This window comes from Manis pentadactyla, chromosome 1 (genome assembly GCF_030020395.1).
Source record: "Manis pentadactyla isolate mManPen7 chromosome 1, mManPen7.hap1, whole genome shotgun sequence".
Taxonomy (NCBI): domain Eukaryota; kingdom Metazoa; phylum Chordata; class Mammalia; order Pholidota; family Manidae; genus Manis; species Manis pentadactyla.
Window position 1 is genome coordinate 202,950,789 of NC_080019.1, and position 19,314 is coordinate 202,970,102.

Genomic DNA, 19,314 nt, shown 5'->3' on the forward strand with positions numbered 1-19,314 from the left:
AATCTGCTGCTGTGGTGCAAAAGCAGCTACAAGGGTAATCCGACACACGGAACTGGCCATGCTCCTGTAAAGCTGCGTTCATAAAAACAACCTGCACTAACAAGGGTTGTAGAGGATGTGAAGAAACTGAACCCTCGGACATTGCTGGTGGGAATGTGAAGTGGTGCAGTCATATTGGAAAACAGTCTGGCAGCTCCTCAAAAACCTAAACACAGAGTTACCATATGGCCCAGGAACTCCACTCCTAGGTGTATACCCAGGAGAAAAATACATGTCCACAAAAAATGTGTACATGAATATTTAGAGAAGCAAGCCAAAACTGGGAAAACCCACATGTTCACTGATGCACTAATAGATAAACAAAACATGGTCTATCCGTATGGTGCACTCAGTACAAACGGAATGAAGCCCTGACTCACACTACTGCAGGGGAGAACCTTGAAAACATTATACTGTGTGAAAGACAGTATATCTTTTACATATATTTATCATATATTTTTCCATTTATTTGAAATGTCCAACATAGGCAAATCCATAGACAGAAAGTAGACTAGTGGCTGCCAGGGAGAAAAGAAATGAGCAGGTACTGCTAATGGGTAGGGGTTTCCTATTAGGATGATGAAAATGTCTTCGAGTTAGGACAATGGTGATGATGGTTATACAACCTTGTGAATGTACTAAAACCCACCAGACTGTACTCTTTAAAAGGGTGAATTTTATGGTGTACGAATTGTATCTTAATTTAAGATAGGAAACAGATGGCAGGCTAGATTTGGCCTGTGGACCAAAGTGTGCCAATCCCTGCTTGGAGGGAAATGCTTGCTCTAAGCCGCGGCACCTCAAGGCCACCCTGGGTGATGCGTCCAGCAGGCATCAGCACAGAGTTGCCCACGCCCTCTTCCAGCTGCTGCACTCAGCAGGGACGCCTATTGTTCAGGGCCCTTCCCACACCCACTCCATCAGAACAGTTGGGGTCACTGGAACATGGCTACATAGGACTATACATGTGTCACATGGAAATACAGACATGACAAAGATCTCTGCAGTTGGTCACAGAAGAAAAGCATGGCCAGAGATAAGATTTGCATTTTCAGCTATTGCAGAAGTGACCTAAACTGCCAGAGAATGGTCACTGCTGGAAAAGAGAGAAATAGCTTACTTTAATGATGCTGCCATCCTGATGTACTCGGGAGCTTTTTGGTCAACTTTCTCCATGCAAAGCTGTAATTTCTAAGAACAAAAATGAAGAAGTGAGTGGTGCTCTCAAAGTACAGGAGAGCCTACCCTGAAGTTATGCTGCATCAACAGAGATGCACTTAAAGTGTGCAGTTTTCTAAAATGGAAAAATGCAGAGAGGTTTTGTTTTGTTTGTTTTTATTGTTCTCATCAATTTCCTGATTTAAAGATCTATTTAACAAGCAAAAATCTTGCAGGAAGGAAAGTGAAGGTGGAATTTTTGACCAGATGTTTCTGAGAGGAGTAAGGCCTTGCAGGACACAAGCCAATGGAGTTTACCATTACAGAGAAAAGGAATTAGTTGCTACTTTCCTTCTCTGCCAGGTGGTGTAAGATACCAGCACAAGGCATTGCCCAGGGCTGAACACCATTTCTAGCAGCCTGAGTATTTTCACGGTGATTCTAGAAACAAAGTCATTATGCCATGCAGAGCCATTAACAGTGACCATTCAGTCACCACCAGACAAAAATACATGCAGTCCCCAACTTAGGATGGTTTGACTCATGATTTTTTGACTTTATGATAGTGTGGAAACAACATATTGAGTAGAAACTGTACTTTCAATTTTGAATTTTGTATCTTTTCTTGGCTAGTGATAAGCAGTATAACAGTCTCTTGTGATGCTGGGCAGTGGCAGGTCACAGCTCCCAGGAGGGTGAACAACTGATATACTTACAACCATTCTGTCCCCAGACAGCAATTCTGTTTCTCAGTAAATTACATGAGATATTCAACTTTATTGTAATACATGCTTCATGTTAGATGTTTTTGCCAACGTGTCCCGAGCATGTTTAAGGTAGGCCAGGCTAAGCTGTGATGCTCCATAGGTTAGCTGTATTAAATGCACTTCAATTTACAGTATTTCCAATTTACAGGGAATTATGTTTATCAGGACATAACCCCATCATGAGACCAAGATCTGTACTCTCTTCCTCTGCTCAGTTTTGTACAAGCTGCTTCCTCTGCCCTGGCTGAGCTCATCTCCTACCAGCTCCCGGCCCCAGCCCCACTGACTAATCATCCCAGCTGGCAGGTCTCACCTGGCATTAGGAGGCCAAGCCAGTGTCATTCAGAAGGACTCTAAATCCCGTGTTTTTTGACTCCCAAAGTGTGCACTTACCAGAGATGTTCTGGCATCGCTGGTGGTAACTAGAGTTGAGGCAACTGAATGGACTTAAAGGGGCAGCACTCAAGTTGTAAGTTTCCTTACACCAGCTCCAGCCTCTGCCCTCACCCACAGAACCTGTCCGCACTGCACAGCAACCATTCTTCCTCCCCGAGCCCTTGGGCCGCCAAAGCCTCCAACCTCCTGCTTTCAAGTGGACGAGGAAGGGTGAGGAAACAAGTTTGCTGCAACACACCCAGGATGACTCTGTGACTCACCCTGAGCGCTAGCTAGGAAATCATATGATGGCCCTTTCACAGAAACTAAAAATGCCTTACAGGGACAACCTCCTAAAGCATTCTCCAAAATCTGCAGCCATGTACTTGCTGAACAGCCAAGAATGCCCCGCAAGTCAGACCCAGGGCAGCACCCAGGGAGCCATCACCTCGTAGAGCTTCACAATGTCGGGACTGTGCTCCCTCTCATCCAGCTGCTGCTCCCTCTTGAGCAGCGTGCCCTTGCAGTGTGCGCAGCAGCGGATGCGGTCGTCATCCTTCTCGTCCAGGACGGAGCTCACACTGCTCAAGCTGCTGATGCTACCCCGGCGGGAGCCCTGGATGCTGCTGGGTGACTGGCTGGGGCTGGTGTGGGTGCTCAGGGAGTCCTTGCTGGCACTGGTGAGCTTGTCTGTAAAGCACACAGGACAGGCAGCAGTGAGCCCGCAGCCTCCAGGGACCCCACTCCCCTCGACAGCAGGGGAGTCCAGTTGCATCCGGCTCTGCCCACTGGCGAGCAGCTCCCCACCCTCCACCTACTGAGGTCAGGCTCTAGGTGGGAGGGTCTTCCACTGCCAGACAGCCTACAACTATCTGTCTTTGGGCTCTGAGACCCCTCACCTGTCCTTACCACCTAAGGCCCTCCTCTGCTGGCCATGACTCTGACACAATCCATGCTCTCCCCAGACGGTCCCGACAGGTTTCTCCCCTTTCCAAAGCTCAGAGCAGAGGGCAGCCCTCCCCTGTTCCTTGAGGCAAAAACAACTGCCCTTCCTACAGTTCCTACCACATCACCCCTCCCAGAGGACTCTCCACCTTCTCCCATATGACACTTGTATGTAGCCCCAAGCTGCCTGAGGCATCTATGACTCTGTGAGTAGAAACTGCGTCTCATAAATACTTGTACACTACATATCCAGCTGGACCAGAGCAGACCTAATAAGTGTCAGTCAATTAGCCAAAGAGAAGAAAGGTGAATGGTGTCCCAAACACAGCTTATGATGTAAGCTAGATGAGACAGGGAGTCGGTCTCAGGGAGCAAGAGACAGTATCAAGGGAATGTGTGCCCACTGGGGGCAAGCACTGGATGGAGGAAGCCTTGCTTCTGCCTCATGTTGTCTGGAGGCTCTGAAGCCAGTAGCATGTGCCAAGTCGGCAGAACTCTCCAGGATTGCAAAACCACTCCAGATGCCCCAGGACTGGCCACGAGCCCAAGATCATCCCGAGCAACTTTTAACCAGCTGATTTCACAGTTCTGGCTCATCTGATTCCACCTGACCTGTGTAGCCTCATTCCCACCATTCTCAAACAGGTCTTCTACGTGCCCCATTCTCCTCACTCACCCACGCCCTTCCCAGGCCTCCCACAAGCCGTGTCCTCACTCCTGCTCCTCCCTCTGCCCACAGTGCTGCCAACCTCCGCAATCCCAGCCACCTTCAGCATCATCCTCAAATATCACTCCCTTACCCCAAGCATCCATGGTCTCACTCTCCCCCAACCCCAAGGCACTGATTGTCTCTCATATTATGACATTATGGTCTGTTCCATAGGACAGGGAGCTATTCGTGGCTTTTTTCTCAAAGGAAAGGACTAGCCTGCTGCTCAGTTTTGAAGACTCCCTCCTAGAGTCTCCTCTCAAGGCCTCCACCTGCCACTTCCAAGCACAGCTGACCAAGATTTGGTCAGCTGTCCTGGGTGTCTGCCACAACTTCTGTCATCATACTTAACTCTTTATAAGCAATTGTTTGTGAGTCGTGTTCCTGTTAGATGCAGGACCACTTGGAGGATGCCTTCTGGACTGGATGTTGGCAAACATCACTTGCAAGCCAAGTCTGGCCTGTTTTTGTATGGTCCCTAACCTAAGTATGGTGTTTACATTTTTAAAGGCATAGTTTATAAAAAGAAGAAGAAATGTCACAGAGAGCTTAAACTTTTTACTATCTGACCTTTTGCAAAAAAATTTGCCAACCTCTGTTACAGACCATTGTATCCCTGGTTCCTAGCATAGTGCTTCACCTAAGTGAGTTTTATGGAATCAACAAGTGAATGAATGAGATCCCACAGGTCATTCATTGAAACAAAAAGGTTCACAAAATCACTTGCAAGCAGCTAGTCTCAGGAGGAGACCGAGGTCCAGGCTGCCACCCACATGACCTACTTGCCAAGGGAAGGCTGATGAGCTCCGAGCACTTCTTGCACATAATGGACCCACAGAGGCGGCAGTGGTGCCGGCGGTGCCGGATGCTGAACTTGCTCCCACAGTCTGGGCAGAAAGGGACATCCTGGTCGTTCACCCAAGGCACCACAGACTTTTCTATGGCTTTGGAAAGAACAAAACAAAAAACTCAAACGAATAAAAAAGCAAAACATTTTAAAAAGGAATTTGGTCAGATACAGATACACAGAAGGAATGTGAGCAGAGCTCTAGAGGTACCTCGGATCTTGGCGGACTCAGTATTCATTCTGTCAAAGGCAGTGAGCTGGCAAGGAGAAAACAGTGCCCAGGGGCATTAATCAGGAGATATATACACCCTCCCCAACAAGACACACCAAGAGGAATGAGCACATCTGCCTTTCTCCAGTCTCCCATCATCCCCAAGCCCGCAGAGTCTGAGAAGCAATTTCACGTGACAGAGTCTTAGCTTTGCATCTAGAAGGCGTCTTCCTTCTCATGACCCACTTCCAACCTCTTTAGTGTCAGTTACTCACTTAAACAATAACTAGGGATAGACAAGGATGTGGTGGGGACAAGCTACTGAAAGCAGCACAGACTCCCCATCTCCATGCTCCCCCTGGGTAACAAAACAGGCCATCTACCTCTGCGCTACTACAAAGCACACCTAAAGAACTGTACTTATGGTTCCTACCAGGCCCACCACACGATCCAGATTATACACAGTAGGCGTTTCCAGGATCAAGGTAAAACAGTGATCAAGACATTGGAGATACACTCTCCCACCCCAGGACAAGAAGATCCCAGGCAGGATCCTCCCACCCAGTACACCTGCCCTGCTGACTACTCCTCACACACCTGGTCACCAGCATCTGTTTGCTGCCAAATACTACCACACACTGTGCCCCACTGTGTGACTGGGCCTGGGACACCCAAAAGAGGAAAGAATCTGAAGGTGGAAAGGGTTTCCAGCAGCCAGGGAGGCTTCATGGAAAGAAAAAGGGAAGCTGAATCTGTGGCAGGTTTGTGGACCTGGGCCATGCCCTTGAGGAAACCCAGCCCAGGCTTACATGTTGCCTGTACTCTGCGGGTGGGCCATTTCCTGTCAACGTCAGATACACAGGACATACACCAATGTCAGATACACAGGACATACACAACAAATGCTGCACAAATGTAATTCTTCCCCCCCCAAGAAGTTCATACTTGCAGGAAAAAAGGGTTTTAAGAGAACAAAATTTACCTTCTCTAATCTGATTATTAATTTATTGACTTCAACAACGTAGTGGTCAATTCTGGCAGCTCGATGTTTTTTAAAGTCAGAAAGATGGCTTCTGATAGCACCTAGGAGAGAAGGTGGGAAGATGACTTGTCATTCCTCTAAGGGAGCCTCTCTACCTTGCTACTTACCCTCAATACATTTCAAAAGCAAGTAAAAACCTTGAGATTTGAGGTTTTTGCTACAAATTCAAAAACTGGAAAAGCAAATGGAAGGAAACTTGCTAAAATGTCAACTATGGTTGCCTTGGAGGCCACAAGTGCAATATGAGAGAGCTCAGACTACAGCAGATAAGAACTTGGGCTCTAGAACCAGCCGGGCTCAAGTTGCAATTCTGCCACACACTGTGTGACCTTGTACCTTCCTTAACTTCTCTGTAACTTGGGAGTACTCGTCTATAAAATGGGGATGACAACAGTACCTACTCCACAGGGCTGTTACAAGGATTAAATAGGTTAAAGTTTATAAAGCCCTTCAAACATTGCCTGGCACAAGAATTTTTGTCAAAAAGAGCAGTGACATGGGCGATTTAAAAAAATCTCTCATACTTTGCTGTACTTTCCAAAGTTGGTACAATGTGTTTTTCATCAGAATAAAAACAATCCTTCTCAAAACAGCCAAGAAAATGTAAATACTAATAGATGCCCATTTAGCTAGTTAAACTGGTACCTTTCTTGGTCCAGCAGCCAAGACCCAGGACAAACCTCCTCACACAAATGGAACCAAGGAGCTTGTCTTTCTGAATATCTGGAATAGCTCTTACTCAGTTTCACCTCTTCCAGAAAACCAACCCTGCCCTCTTCCCTTCCCAGGACTTGTTCACCTCCTCCTCCCAATGATGGCCTATTCATTTATATTACTGTCCCATATCTGTAATGTATCCCATGCTACACTCTGAACCATCCACATGTCTCTTCTTCCCTAACCACACTCTAATATCTAATTAAATTTTCATTTTGAATTCTTAGGGGTGACTGTAAATATTAACTTCTAACATTTGCCATTCACTGGCCCTTCCACAATCTGTGACTTCCTTCAGCTCTTGAAACAGGCAAGCTAATCAGAAAATCACCCTGATAATTTAATATTGGCAATCATAAGATATCAAAAAGCTAGTAAGAATTCACAAGCCTGAAATTTCACCTTCATGTTTCTAATTGGCTGCACACATAACTAATAATTATATGTGTATTCTTTTTAAACCCATTTTCTCCTGCCATGATTACAATGTGTAGCCACTGCCCACATGTGGAGACTAAGCACTTAAAATGTGACTAGTGTGTGGTTGAGGAACTGACTTTAATTTTATTTAATTACTTACATTTAAATAGCCATATGTAGTAAGCAGCTCTCACACTGGTCTCTCCTTATCCAAAAGGATACTTTCCATAGTGGCACTATAAGAATATGACCGGCGACCCTGAGTAAATATCACTGCCTTTCTTAGAGCCTGTCTCCTCATCTATAAATGGGAATTAGCATCCCCACCCATTCTACCTCATGGGCCTTTTGCGAAAGGGCCACAACATAATGAGTAAGGAGTATAACAAAGTACTATGAAGAATCATTATTTATCTGTTGCATGGATAGAAAACATTGTATGAATGACTGTCATCATTCAACAGTTAAAGGCCATGTAAGATTTGCTAGTTCAACTCTGGGTGGCATGATCCTTCTGGTAACAGCTTTACTGAGATATTGTTCACATACGTACAATCTACCTTTTAAAACATACAGATTTAATGTTTTTTAATATACTCACAGAATTATGCAACCATCACCAAAATAAATTTTAGAACATTTTCATCACCCCAAAAGGATGACTATTTTGAAAGTAAGTAGATACCATAGTTCTGTGTTTCAGAAAATTAAGCTGCAACCAGTGCTTCTCACTAGGCAGGTAACATCATTTGTGTGAAGATATAGACTAGTCATTGGACTCTGCCTGGGCTGATGTCAGACACCTGGATTCCTACCTCAGTTCTGCAGCTTCGCAGCTGTTTGGCCCTGGGCAAGCCCCCACGGAAGGCAGTGAGGATGAAATGAGAGCACACCTGTACAGCACGTAATGCAGGGGCTGACACACAGCAGATGCTCAGCTCACTCTCGCCTATTTCCTCCCCCAGCTAGGACATAAGGTCCAAGGATGCTTAGACCATTCTGCTTTACTAGGCCCCCTCTTAAGACATTACCTAGAACATACAGATGTTCAATATACATCTGCCGAATGAATGAATAGATTTTTCTTACCCAGCTCCTGGGGTTCCCACATGTAAGGGTCCACCCCTCCATAGCTGAAAGACTCATATCCTTGGCTCCCCGATTCTGCTCGGTCATCTCCTTCTCGCTTCAACAGCCTGTTCTTTGCTTTCTTAGCCTTCTGTACAAAACCTTGAAAAACGGAACACCATTAAATGAACCCATGAAGAAGACCTCATAAAGAGTTGAGAAAAATCTCAAAATGTAAGAGTTGATGAAATAATTAGACTTTGCTTAAAAATGCTCAGGAAGTTTACCTCCAGGATGGGCTTCAGCCGAGGCAACACCCCTGAGCTGGTGTTCCCCATACTCCTTAACTGTACATAGAGTTCTTCCCCACTCACTCATGAAAGCATGTCTGAGAATACTGACAAGAAGCTGCAAGAAGCAGGTATAATACCTACAACATAACACACAGGAAACTAGACTTGGTAAGAAGAGAAAAATGAATGTTTTTCTGGATTCCTTGTCTGTACCAGGTGCAAAGCAAAGTGCTTTCAAATACATTATACCAGTTCACGCTCACATTATGAGGCTGGCTGTATCCCTACTTATAAATGAGGACATGACATTAAAGAGGGGGAATAACTTGCTTCACCCAGATCAGAGCAGACAGGCAGCAGGGCTGGGACTGGAGACCTCACCTGTCCGAGATGAGAGTGCCAGCTCTCCCGAGCCATCACTGACTCAAAAACTGTGCCTCTGCAGAATGGTGTTCTGCCCCCTGTACTGCGGTAAGAGGCCCATTACAATGGACTAACAGTCAACTGGGGGGCAGAAAAAGAATCTTGATTCTAAGTTGCTCTTATTAAGGTTCTTAAATCTTGGGTGACTGCTGCCCCTTTCTGCAACTAAAATCTAGTAGAAAATATGATTTAATACAAAATGATAAAATTTCTTGTACATTAATAAATACTTCATGGAATTCCCATGATTTTAAAGTGCTCTGTTGTTTGGATAACATTAAAAACACTCCCGTAGCTTTTCAAATATCTAAGTAAATGCAGATACAGAGGGGCTGGCAGGCAGGGGGTGAAACTGGTAAGGTTCTAGATAGGTCTTTGTTAGACAGTCAAGGTAATAATAAGCAAACTGCCTGATTACCTGTCACTCTGGGAGGGCTTTCTTCAAATGGATATGTTAGGTCCACCAGTACTAAAGGACATCCTCTAAAATGCTTACAGTGGTTTTTTAACAACAGGGGAGAGGAAACTGCCTGCTGTAAACAAAGGATCTAGCACACAGGAAAATGCAGTTAGCAAACACCAATTCATTTTTGCAAACAAGACTAAACTGTCAAGGTAAACAGGCAGTCCATGATGTTTAACTACTTTATGAGGCACAGAAAAACTGCCTGGCAACCTTCCCAGGATGGGTGTAGCCCTTCAAAAGGGGGCCAATTAAGAACAATCCCGTACGTTTTTAAAAACACAAAGCAGAAGCCACAGTTAATTTTTCAACCACCTTGTCTTATACTTACTATACATGTGTTAAATTGAAGCTGAACTAAGGCTGGGGGCCCAAACTCACCTACCACTTTTCCGTAATGACAAGTTTCTATTCTCTTTTTTAAACTGCCTCTAACACCTGATACCAAGGTTTGCTCTTTCGGCTTTAACATTTCACTTGCTGAAACTAACAATGTCATAAAATTTCTAAGAATCAAAGGACCAAATGAAGTAATCTTCTCTTTAAAGGACTTTTCAAAAATATTTGATGTCCACCTTTAAAACTTGACTTTTTTGATTCTGAAACACAGAAGACTGTAACACAAGCAAGAATTTGTTCCTCACTAAAGAAGTGGTCATTAACAATACTAAAGGAATGCAATTAACAGTACTAAAGGAATAAATTAACCCAATCTTGGTTCTTCTGAGAGAGATGGGGGAAAAAACCAAGAGAATCGGTATAGAGGGCAAGTACCTCAACATAATAAAGGCCATATATGACAAACCCACAGCCAACATCATACTGAAGAGTGAGAAGCTGAAAGCTTTTCCTTTAAGATTGGGAACAAGTTCACCATGTAAGAACTTGTTTGTTATGCTTCAGAAGATCGGAGACTGATGAGAATTAGGCTTGGGGTGGATTAATGATTGTGCGTTGAGTCCCCTATACAGAATTTTATTGTTGTTAACAACCATTTGATCAATAAATATGAGAGATGCCCTCTCAAAAAAAAAAAAAAAAAAAAAAAGATTGGGAACAAGACAAGGACGCCCACTCTCCCTACTTCTCTACTTCTATTCAACATAGTACTGGAGGTCTTAACCAACACAATCAGACAACACAAAGAAATAAAAGACATCCCAATTGGCAAGGAAGAAGTTAAACTGCCCCTGTTTGCAAATGACATGATATTGTACATAAAAATCCCTAAAGAATTCACTCCAAAACTACCAGATCTAATATCTGAATTCAGCAAAGTTGCAGGATACAAAATTAATACACAGAAATCTGTTGCTTTCCTGTACACTAACGATGAACTAGCAGAAAGAGAAATCAGGAAAACAATTCCATTCATAATTGCATCAAAAAGAATAAAATGCCTAGGAATAAACCTAACCAAAGAAGTGAAAGACTTATACTCTGAAAACTACAAGACACTCATGAGAGAAATTAAAGAAGATACCAATAAATGGAAACACATCCCGTGCTCATGGATAGGAAGAATTAATATGGTCAAAATGGCCATCCTGCCTAAAGCAATATACAGATTCAATGCAATCCCTATCAAACTACCAACAGCATTCTTCAATGAACAAGAGTAAATAGTTCTAAAATTCATATGGAACCACAAAAGACCCAGAATAGCCAAAGCAATTCTGAGAAGGAAGAATCAAGTGGGGGGATTATGCTCCCCCACTTCAAGCTCTACTACAAAGCCATGGTAATCAAGACAATTTGGTACTGGCACAAGAATAGACCCATAGACCAATGGAACAGACTAGAGAGCCCAGATAGAAACCCAAGCATATATGGTCAATTAATATATGATAAAGGAGCCATGAACATACAATGGGGAATGACAGTCTCTTCCATAAACTGGACAAAACTGGACAGCTACATGTAAGAGAATGAAACTGGATAACTGTCTAACCCCATACACAAAGTAAACTAAAAATGGATCAAAGACCTGAATGTAAGTCATGAAACCATAAAACTCTTAGAAGAAAACATAGGCAAAACTCTCTTGAATATAAACATGAACAACTTCTTCATGAACATATCTCCACAGGCAAGGGAAACAGAAGCAAAAATGAACAAATGGGACTATATCAAACTAAAAAGTTTCTGTACAGCAAAGGACACCATCAGTAGAACAAAAAGGCATTCTACAGTATGGGAAAATATATTCATAAATGACAGATCTGATAAGGGGTTGACATCCAAAATATATAAAGAGCTCATGCACCTCAACAAATAAAAAGCAAATAATCCAATTAAAAAATGGGCAGAGGACCTAAACAGACACTTCACCAAAGAAGAAATTCAGATGGCCAACAGGCACATGAAAAGATGCTCCGCATAACTAATTATCAGGGAAATGCAAATTAGAACCACAATGAGATATCACCTTACACCAGTTAGGATGGCCAACATACTAGGAACAACAAATGCTGGTGAGGATGTGGAGAAAGGGGAACCCTCCTACACTGCTGGTGGGAATGTAAACTAGTTCAACCATTGTGGAAAGCAATATGGAGGTTCCTGAAGAAACTCAAAATAGAAATACCATTTGAGCCAGGAATTCCACTCCTAGGAATTTATCCAAAGAAAACAACTTCTCAGATTCAAAAAGACATGTGCATCCCTATGTTTATGCAGCAGTATTTACAATAGCCAAGATATGAAAGCAACCTAAGTGTCCATCAGTAGATGAATGGATAAAGAAGATGTGGTACATTTACACAATGGAATACTATTCAGCCATAAGAAAGAAACAAATCCTACCATTTGCAACAACATGGATGGAGCTAGAGGGTATTATGCTCAGTGAAATAAGTCAGAGAAAGACAAATACCAAATGATTTCCCTCATTTGTGAAGTACAACAACAAAGCAAAACTGAAGGAACAAAACAATAGCAGAGTCACAGACTCCAAGAAGGGACTAGCAGTTACCAAAGGGGAGGGATGGGGGAGGGTGTGTGTGGGGAGGGAGGGAGAAGGGAATTGTGGGGTATCATTTTTGGTGCACATGGTATGTGTGGGGTCATGGGGAAGACAGTATAGCTCAGAGAAGACAAATAGGGACTCTGTGGCATCTTACTACACTGATGGACAGTGACTACAATGGGGTATGGGTGGTGCTTGATAATAAGGGTGAATTTAATAACCACATTGTTTTTCTTGTGAAACCTTCATAAGAGTGTATATCAATGATAACTTAATAGAAAAAAAAACAAGATAATCAAATCCTTTCAAGTTTATTTCACAAGGAACAAAATTTCCACTCTAGTAGTCTTTAAATAGATTTCCCTATTATTCCCTAAATAACCTTAAACATTTTTCCTCTACTAAAAGGGTCATCTCAGGAATCTGAGGACATTCTTTAACCTCTCTACCCACTGACATCAAGAGTCTTAGCGATATCACGGTATATGACTCAGTCCAGCTGATATTAAGACTGGACACTCGCTGAAAATCATGCAAGCCCTTCAATTGTCCCAGGAAACTCAGATAATTGGTCTGTTTTCCAGTTGCATGCTGTGATTGGAATACAGAGCCTGTATCATCAGCGATGCCATGTGGAAGGAACAGCACTTGACTTAGAGAAGCTAGAAGACCTGAGGTCAAGGCCTAGCTCTGCCAATTCCTGTGTGACCTTGCATAAGTCACTCAATATCTCTGTAAATGAGACCAACCATCTTTCTCTAAGGTTGCTGGAAGAGTCAAATGAAATAATCACGTGTATGAAAAATCTCTGAAAACTATAAAGCACAAAACTTTTTTTTTTTTTGCCTCCTAGTAGCTACAGCTCTGCTCCAGCTTCTATAGGCAAAAGTCACCTCATCCATCACAGCCCAAAGGATTTGAAAAATGTTTGACATTGTCATGATTTTTTGGACAGAACTGAGAAATATTAATGCTTTCAACAACTTTTTTTCTGAACTGAAAAGTGACACATGGAATGCTACTATTTGATTACAGGGTACACGTGACTCAAACGTGTGAAGCCAAAGTCCACTTTGGAATACATGATCAGTCCTTTCTCTCCCACCCAACAAAGTACTGCGCATATAGCACCCAGATCTTTCTAATCTCACTGCCTTCAGAAATGCTGCTGGCTGTAAGAAGCAGGCTAGCTGAATCATTAGAGAAGGTTCCAGAGCAGCAGCAGCATATTCAGGAATTAGAAGCTAAAGTCTAGGAAATGAACACTATGTATAGTCAAAATTACTTTGAAAAATTATTTACAGAAACACTCCAGGACCTCAGCCCTTGTAAGCTCAAAAACCAAATTTTAACTTTTTTGGTTGTTTCTCCTTGCTTTTCAACTATGACCTTCCTTTTCCTGGGCTGCAGAGGACAAGGTCCACTGGGGGAAGGAAAGATGACAGGAAGGCTTGGGTTTGTGGCAGGTTGATGGGTGCACAGTGTGCCTCCATTTCACAGCAAAAGCAAGGAATTTCACTCCAAAATCCCCTCAGGTTGGCAGTTAGATAATTCAAACAGTCTAGCAAGAAACAGCAGGGCACAGTAACATTTATTAGGTTCAAAGCCAGATTCTGCCTCACTGTGTGACTTAGGCAAGTTATCTAATCTCTCTGTGTCTGGTGAAATGGGGCTCATAGTCAGTTATTGTGAGGATTAAATGAAGTTAACACATGGGAAGACTCTGAGCAATGCCTGGCACACAGTAAGCACTAGATATATGTTCACTACTATTATTATTAATTCGCTATTGTTTATCATGTTCTGGTGGCAACATGGATGCCAATGAAACCATCCCGTGAGTTAAAGCTCCCACTGACAGAATGGGATAAGCAAAAAATCCTCGCCTCTTACTTTTAATTTGCCCTTTGACATCACGGTCTTCCCCGGAGTGCTCTTCCTCATAGTGTGACTGAAGCTGATAGAAAGACTGCAGGTCCTTCAGGCACAAAGGGCAAAGGAAGCCCTCTCTCACTTCCCCTGGGTCATCCAGAGAAGCCATGGCAGTGTCCCTCTCAACCCCCACAAGCCAGGGGCTTCATGCCAAGAGTCAGCTTGATTCTTCTGCAGTGGCCTAGGCCTGCCGCAGCATTAGCCTAACCAAGCAGCACACAGATGACAGAGAAGCTGCATCGTGGTCTCCTCATCCTCTTTGGATCAGGAGAAGCCCTGAGACAGGAAAGAGTAGGGGGAAAAAAGCAATTCAGGCAAATTAGCAGCAACTGAGAACTTTCTTGATTCTTTTCACAATTAAGCAAGGGTATTTAATGTTTTTTCTGTGCAAATCCTTAGACCAAAATACAAAAACTTGTAAGATATATAGGAACATCATTGGACAATGGCAACTCAAAGAAGTCGAAAGCACAGTTCCTTGAAGGTAAGAAAAAAACAAATTCAACTTCAACAGCAAAGACAACATACCAAGCAATTCCCTAAATTCATTCCAAATGGTCCAACGTCATAACTTGCACGCTACTTTAGCCACTGGGGAAATGTCTGCAGTACTTATCAACATGCAGAGTTTTTGTTTGACTCTCTTCACCTTGATCATTTATTCAACCTCATGTATTGTGCTCTTGCGCCTGTACCAAAAATGCAACGATGAAAAAGAGATTGTGTCTGGCCTAAAAACCAAACCAAACCAAACCAAACCAAAAAATCTCAACCTCAGTTTCAGGAAGAGCATTAGAAACCTAGTCAGTCAAAAAGAAAAATCTATTTCACACTCCGGTAGGACTGGAAAATGGTACAGCCACTTTGGAAAATAGTTACAGCTGAGTAACCCCTCAAAAGGTTAAAGAGTTAACACAGGACCCAACAACTCCACCCCTAAGAGGTATGACGATACATGTCACACAAAAACTTGTACACAACTCACATTTGTAGAGCACTTTCTCTCCTGTGACTTTTACTAGAGTTTCTAAACCAGCAAGTGACAGTTGAGCAGCAGCCTAACAGACTCACTGCTTTAAAAAGAAAAGGACTTGGTGCTTAAACAATTCAGGGCTTAATAAATTACACTTTCAGTTTTACTGGACTGTGGCGAAGTTACTTCCAATGTCACCTAAGAAAAACTCCTGGCCATTGGGAGAACCTATATAAAACCATTCCACAGAAGCAGAGAAATTTCTCCCCAAGCCCCTGAGGCTCCAAACGACAGTAGAGAGGTGAGAGGGACCGTGTGACCCTCGGCTTTGAGAGAGTCACTGAGGGGAGACCGCCCAGGCCTCAAAACTTAAGGGTGGTGGTGAAATGAAACACTAGGTCCCTGGTTTTTACCTCTAAGAAACCCAGTGACTGTACACGTGCCGATGTCAGCCCCGTTTCCAGATGCTCGCTGAAAGAGAAGCTCCAGTTCCCTTCCAAACCAATGGTTCTTCGGACTCCCTGACTCCCAAAGCCCCCTTCCTTCCCACCACTCACCCCTCACAACCACAAATTAAACACATACACACCCCTCACATCTCAACCCAACCTCGCTTCTTTAAGCAAATGTCTCTTACTTGAATTCTCCCATGGGCCAGCCCGGTTCTTTTCCTTCACAGCATTTACCCCAATTTATAATCATAAGCATATAAAATGACTAAATACATAAGACTAAACTCTATGAGGGCAGAGACTGCCTGTTTTCCCCGCCAGGCCCAGGATCTAGGCCAGGGCCTGGCACAAACCTCGAAGCAACGCCATACAGCTCCACGAATGAATGAATGAACTGTAAATTCATATAACCACACACCCACCACAAACCAAAGAAATCTACTGCAAACCACCTAGCCAGACCCCACAACGATAACACAGGCAAGCCCCGCACACCCTAACCCAAGTAAAAAATAAAAATAAAATCTACATGTCCTGCAACTCTAGGTCCGGCACAAATGCTACCCTGCTACGTACCTCACAGATACACATTCCACAGCCGCACTCATGACGGCCTCACGAGAGCACACAACCACCCTCCACATAAATCGGCACGACTGTGCACACGTCGCGTAACACACGAAAGAGCAGACGTGACGCCACCAATTGCACCGACGCCACACAAAACCCTATCAACAACTCCGCACAAACTCAAGAGCCTATAACGTCTCAACCTAAAGCAACTAGAGAACCAAACACACCACCCGGGAGACAGCCACCCGCCCACCCCTCAGCCACATAACCAAATACAACCGCACCCACCCGCGGGCCCGCGCACCCACACAACCAGAGCCCAGTCACCTCACGCACACGGCGGCGGCACGGCCGAGGCCCCATCTCCCACCGCGCACGTCACACACACGCCCCCCACACCCGCGGCCGCCCGTCTACGTTCCTGCGGGCAGCCGCGTCCCTGCCGCTCAGCCCGGCGCGGCCCCCTGTACCCGGCAGGACTCCCGCGGCGGCCCAGGCCCGCCCGGTGTTCGCCCCGGCCCTGGGCCTCCGCGGTCTCTCACGCAGCCACGGCCCAGCCCGCCACCTCCATCGGTTGCTCGGCGCTCGGCAGGCGCGCCTGCGGCGGTGCCGAAACCGGAAAGCAGGCTGACAAACGCCCGTCGAGCGCCGAGTCTTCGAGGCAAGAAGGGGGCGGGGCTGATTCCTGCGGCGCGGGGAGGTTTGGGGAGGCCGGGGGTGTTCCGCGCCGGCGCGGTGAGAACCCCCCGGTTGGGGCGCTGCGGTATTGCTCCGCTGCGGTCCCAGGTCGTTACCCGCAGCGCGGTAAAGCCAGCCGCTTGTTCCCCACCTCATCGTGCAGGTGGGAAAACTGAAACCTCTGGTTTTTTTAGCTCTTGACCAAGTGCGAAGGAGTGGGGCACCAAGAGCTCTTTAACGCTTCCTCCCCACCCCCAGCTGCAGGTCTAATTTAATTTGAGTTTAAATTCCTGAGAGCTAGAGATGACAGGAATATTCTGGAGACGTGGAGGATGTGGAAAGATCTGGAATACAACCACATTAGAGTGGGGACTTGGAATCAGAGGGCGTGTCCAGCTGGTGGGTGTACAGTGTGGTCAAATCTGTGGTAGCTCTGTGGCATTTTCAAATGTAAATCAAAACCATTAGGAGGTATCCTCTTACACCTGTCAGAATGGCTACTACTAAAAAGACACGAGCTGGTTGTTGGTGAGGATATGGAGAAAAGGGAACCCTTGTGCACCTCTGGGAATGTCAACTGGTGCAGCCACTATGGAAAACAGTGTGGGGATTCTTCAAACAACTAAAAATAGGAATACCATATGATCCAGCAGTCCCACTTGTGGGTGTTTATCCAAAGAAAATGGAAATACTAATGCAAAAAGATACATGCATCCCACCACTGTGTTCACTGCAGCATTTTTTATAGTAGCTAAGATGTGGAGACGACCTTTGTCCACGGATGGATGAATGGATAAATAAAATGTGGTAGATACATATAAATGGAATATTATTCAGTCATGAAAAAGAACAAAAGTTGTCATTTGCAACAACAGAAGTAGATCTTGAAGGCACTATGCTAAGTGAAATAATCCAGAGAAAGACAAATGCCTTAGGCTCTCAGTTATATGTGGAAATTAAAAAAACAAACAAAAGCCAAACTTGTAGATAAAGAAAACAGATTGGTGGTTGCCAGGGGCGGTGGAGGGTGGGTCCTTAACACTGCTCTGACTCTGGACAGCAGCACTGATTCTACAACTAGCACTGGGCCTCCGTCACCTCCCGTGTAAGCACGTGGGACTCCCAGCATGGACAGCATCGAGCTTTTGGGAGGAAATGGCCAGTGAAGGGGCAGCGAGCTACACGTCCAGAACCATGGGTTCTAGCCATGGCTACACCTTCCTTTGTGACTCCAAACAGGTCCCTTCCCTTCTCTTGGCCTCACTTTGCCCATTTGTGCAGATAAAATGAGCTCCAAAGACTTGCAAACTCTTTCATATTTTCAACTTGCTGGCCCAACTGTTTTCAAACCTTCACAGAGTTGGCAGGAGTGGACAGTGACTCTCCTTTGCGCTTTGGCAGGGACAAGGAAGAGACCTGCCAACTTGTCAGTAGTGAAGCGACAGACTCAGCTCTGTCTTCCTGCTGCCAGCCTCTGCTGTGGGTCCTGGTGCCAGGACTTGGAAAGTGAAGACCCCTCATCTTACGTCTGGGACCAAATCAGTCCCAGAATGGGCCACTCCTAGAGCCAGGACTATGTTTGGAGTCAGGTGATGAACCTTTTATTAAACCATCATGATTTTGCCTGCCATTCTATCATTTACAAAAGCCAGTGTCAGATTCAATATTTCATTTGCTCAAAAAAGCAGTGGCAATGTGATCTGCAGAGTGTGAGTTAATTCTGGAAATCATGATAGGTCAGCCACTGCTGATCTATTGATATTTTTCAGAATGATGGTGCCAAGACTTTACTGTGTGCCTTAGAGATTATCAAAAGTATTTTCATGTAAATCCTTTGGGCAACTCTATTACTGTTTCTGTTTTAATAATAATAATAATGACTAATATTTACTGAGTGAGTCAGATGCACCAGTGACTGTTTTACGTGCTTTACCTATCTTGACTCATTTAATTCTCATACAACCCTGTGTTGTCCAAATTAATATTGTTCCCATCTTGTAAGTGAGGAATCTGGGGCTCAGAGAGGTTATGTGACTTGCCCAAGGTCACACAGCTGGTACATGCTGACCCAGAATCATCTTGCCTTGAGACTTTCACCACCCCCACTGTTCTTCTGTGAAGGCAGGATGGTCTCAGTCTTGGGAGCCTCAGCTGGCAAGCGACACAGACTCTCATAAACCAATTCATTAAAATAGAGAGAGAAGTGTGCACATGTGTGAGATGCTCTGGCTTCAAAGGGGAGGCTGATGAAATTCCCTGTG

At 44.5% G+C, this 19,314-nt stretch overlaps 1 protein-coding gene across 3 annotated transcripts in view; it reads right to left on the reverse strand.

Annotated features, from left to right (window-relative positions):
- Positions 1–16,981, reverse strand: part of RBSN (rabenosyn, RAB effector) — a 28,556-nt gene extending 11,575 nt beyond the window's left edge. The window contains exons 1-8 of one of the 3 annotated variants that reach the window (XM_036911445.2): positions 16,846–16,981; positions 14,339–14,653; positions 8,320–8,460; positions 6,034–6,134; positions 5,052–5,097; positions 4,776–4,937; positions 2,788–3,029; positions 1,160–1,230 (exon numbers count right to left, since the gene is read on the reverse strand). In XM_036911445.2, coding sequence (XP_036767340.2) covers positions 1,160–1,230; positions 2,788–3,029; positions 4,776–4,937; positions 5,052–5,097; positions 6,034–6,134; positions 8,320–8,460; positions 14,339–14,486 — 911 coding nt within the window. In that variant the 5' untranslated portion in view covers positions 14,487–14,653; positions 16,846–16,981. Of the gene's footprint in view, positions 1–1,159; positions 1,231–2,787; positions 3,030–4,775; positions 4,938–5,051; positions 5,098–6,033; positions 6,135–8,319; positions 8,461–14,338 lie in introns of all 3 variants that reach the window. The other 2 variants (XM_057506272.1, XM_057506269.1) reach the window with 2 other exon arrangements.
- Positions 16,982–19,314: the final 2,333 nt, after the last annotated feature.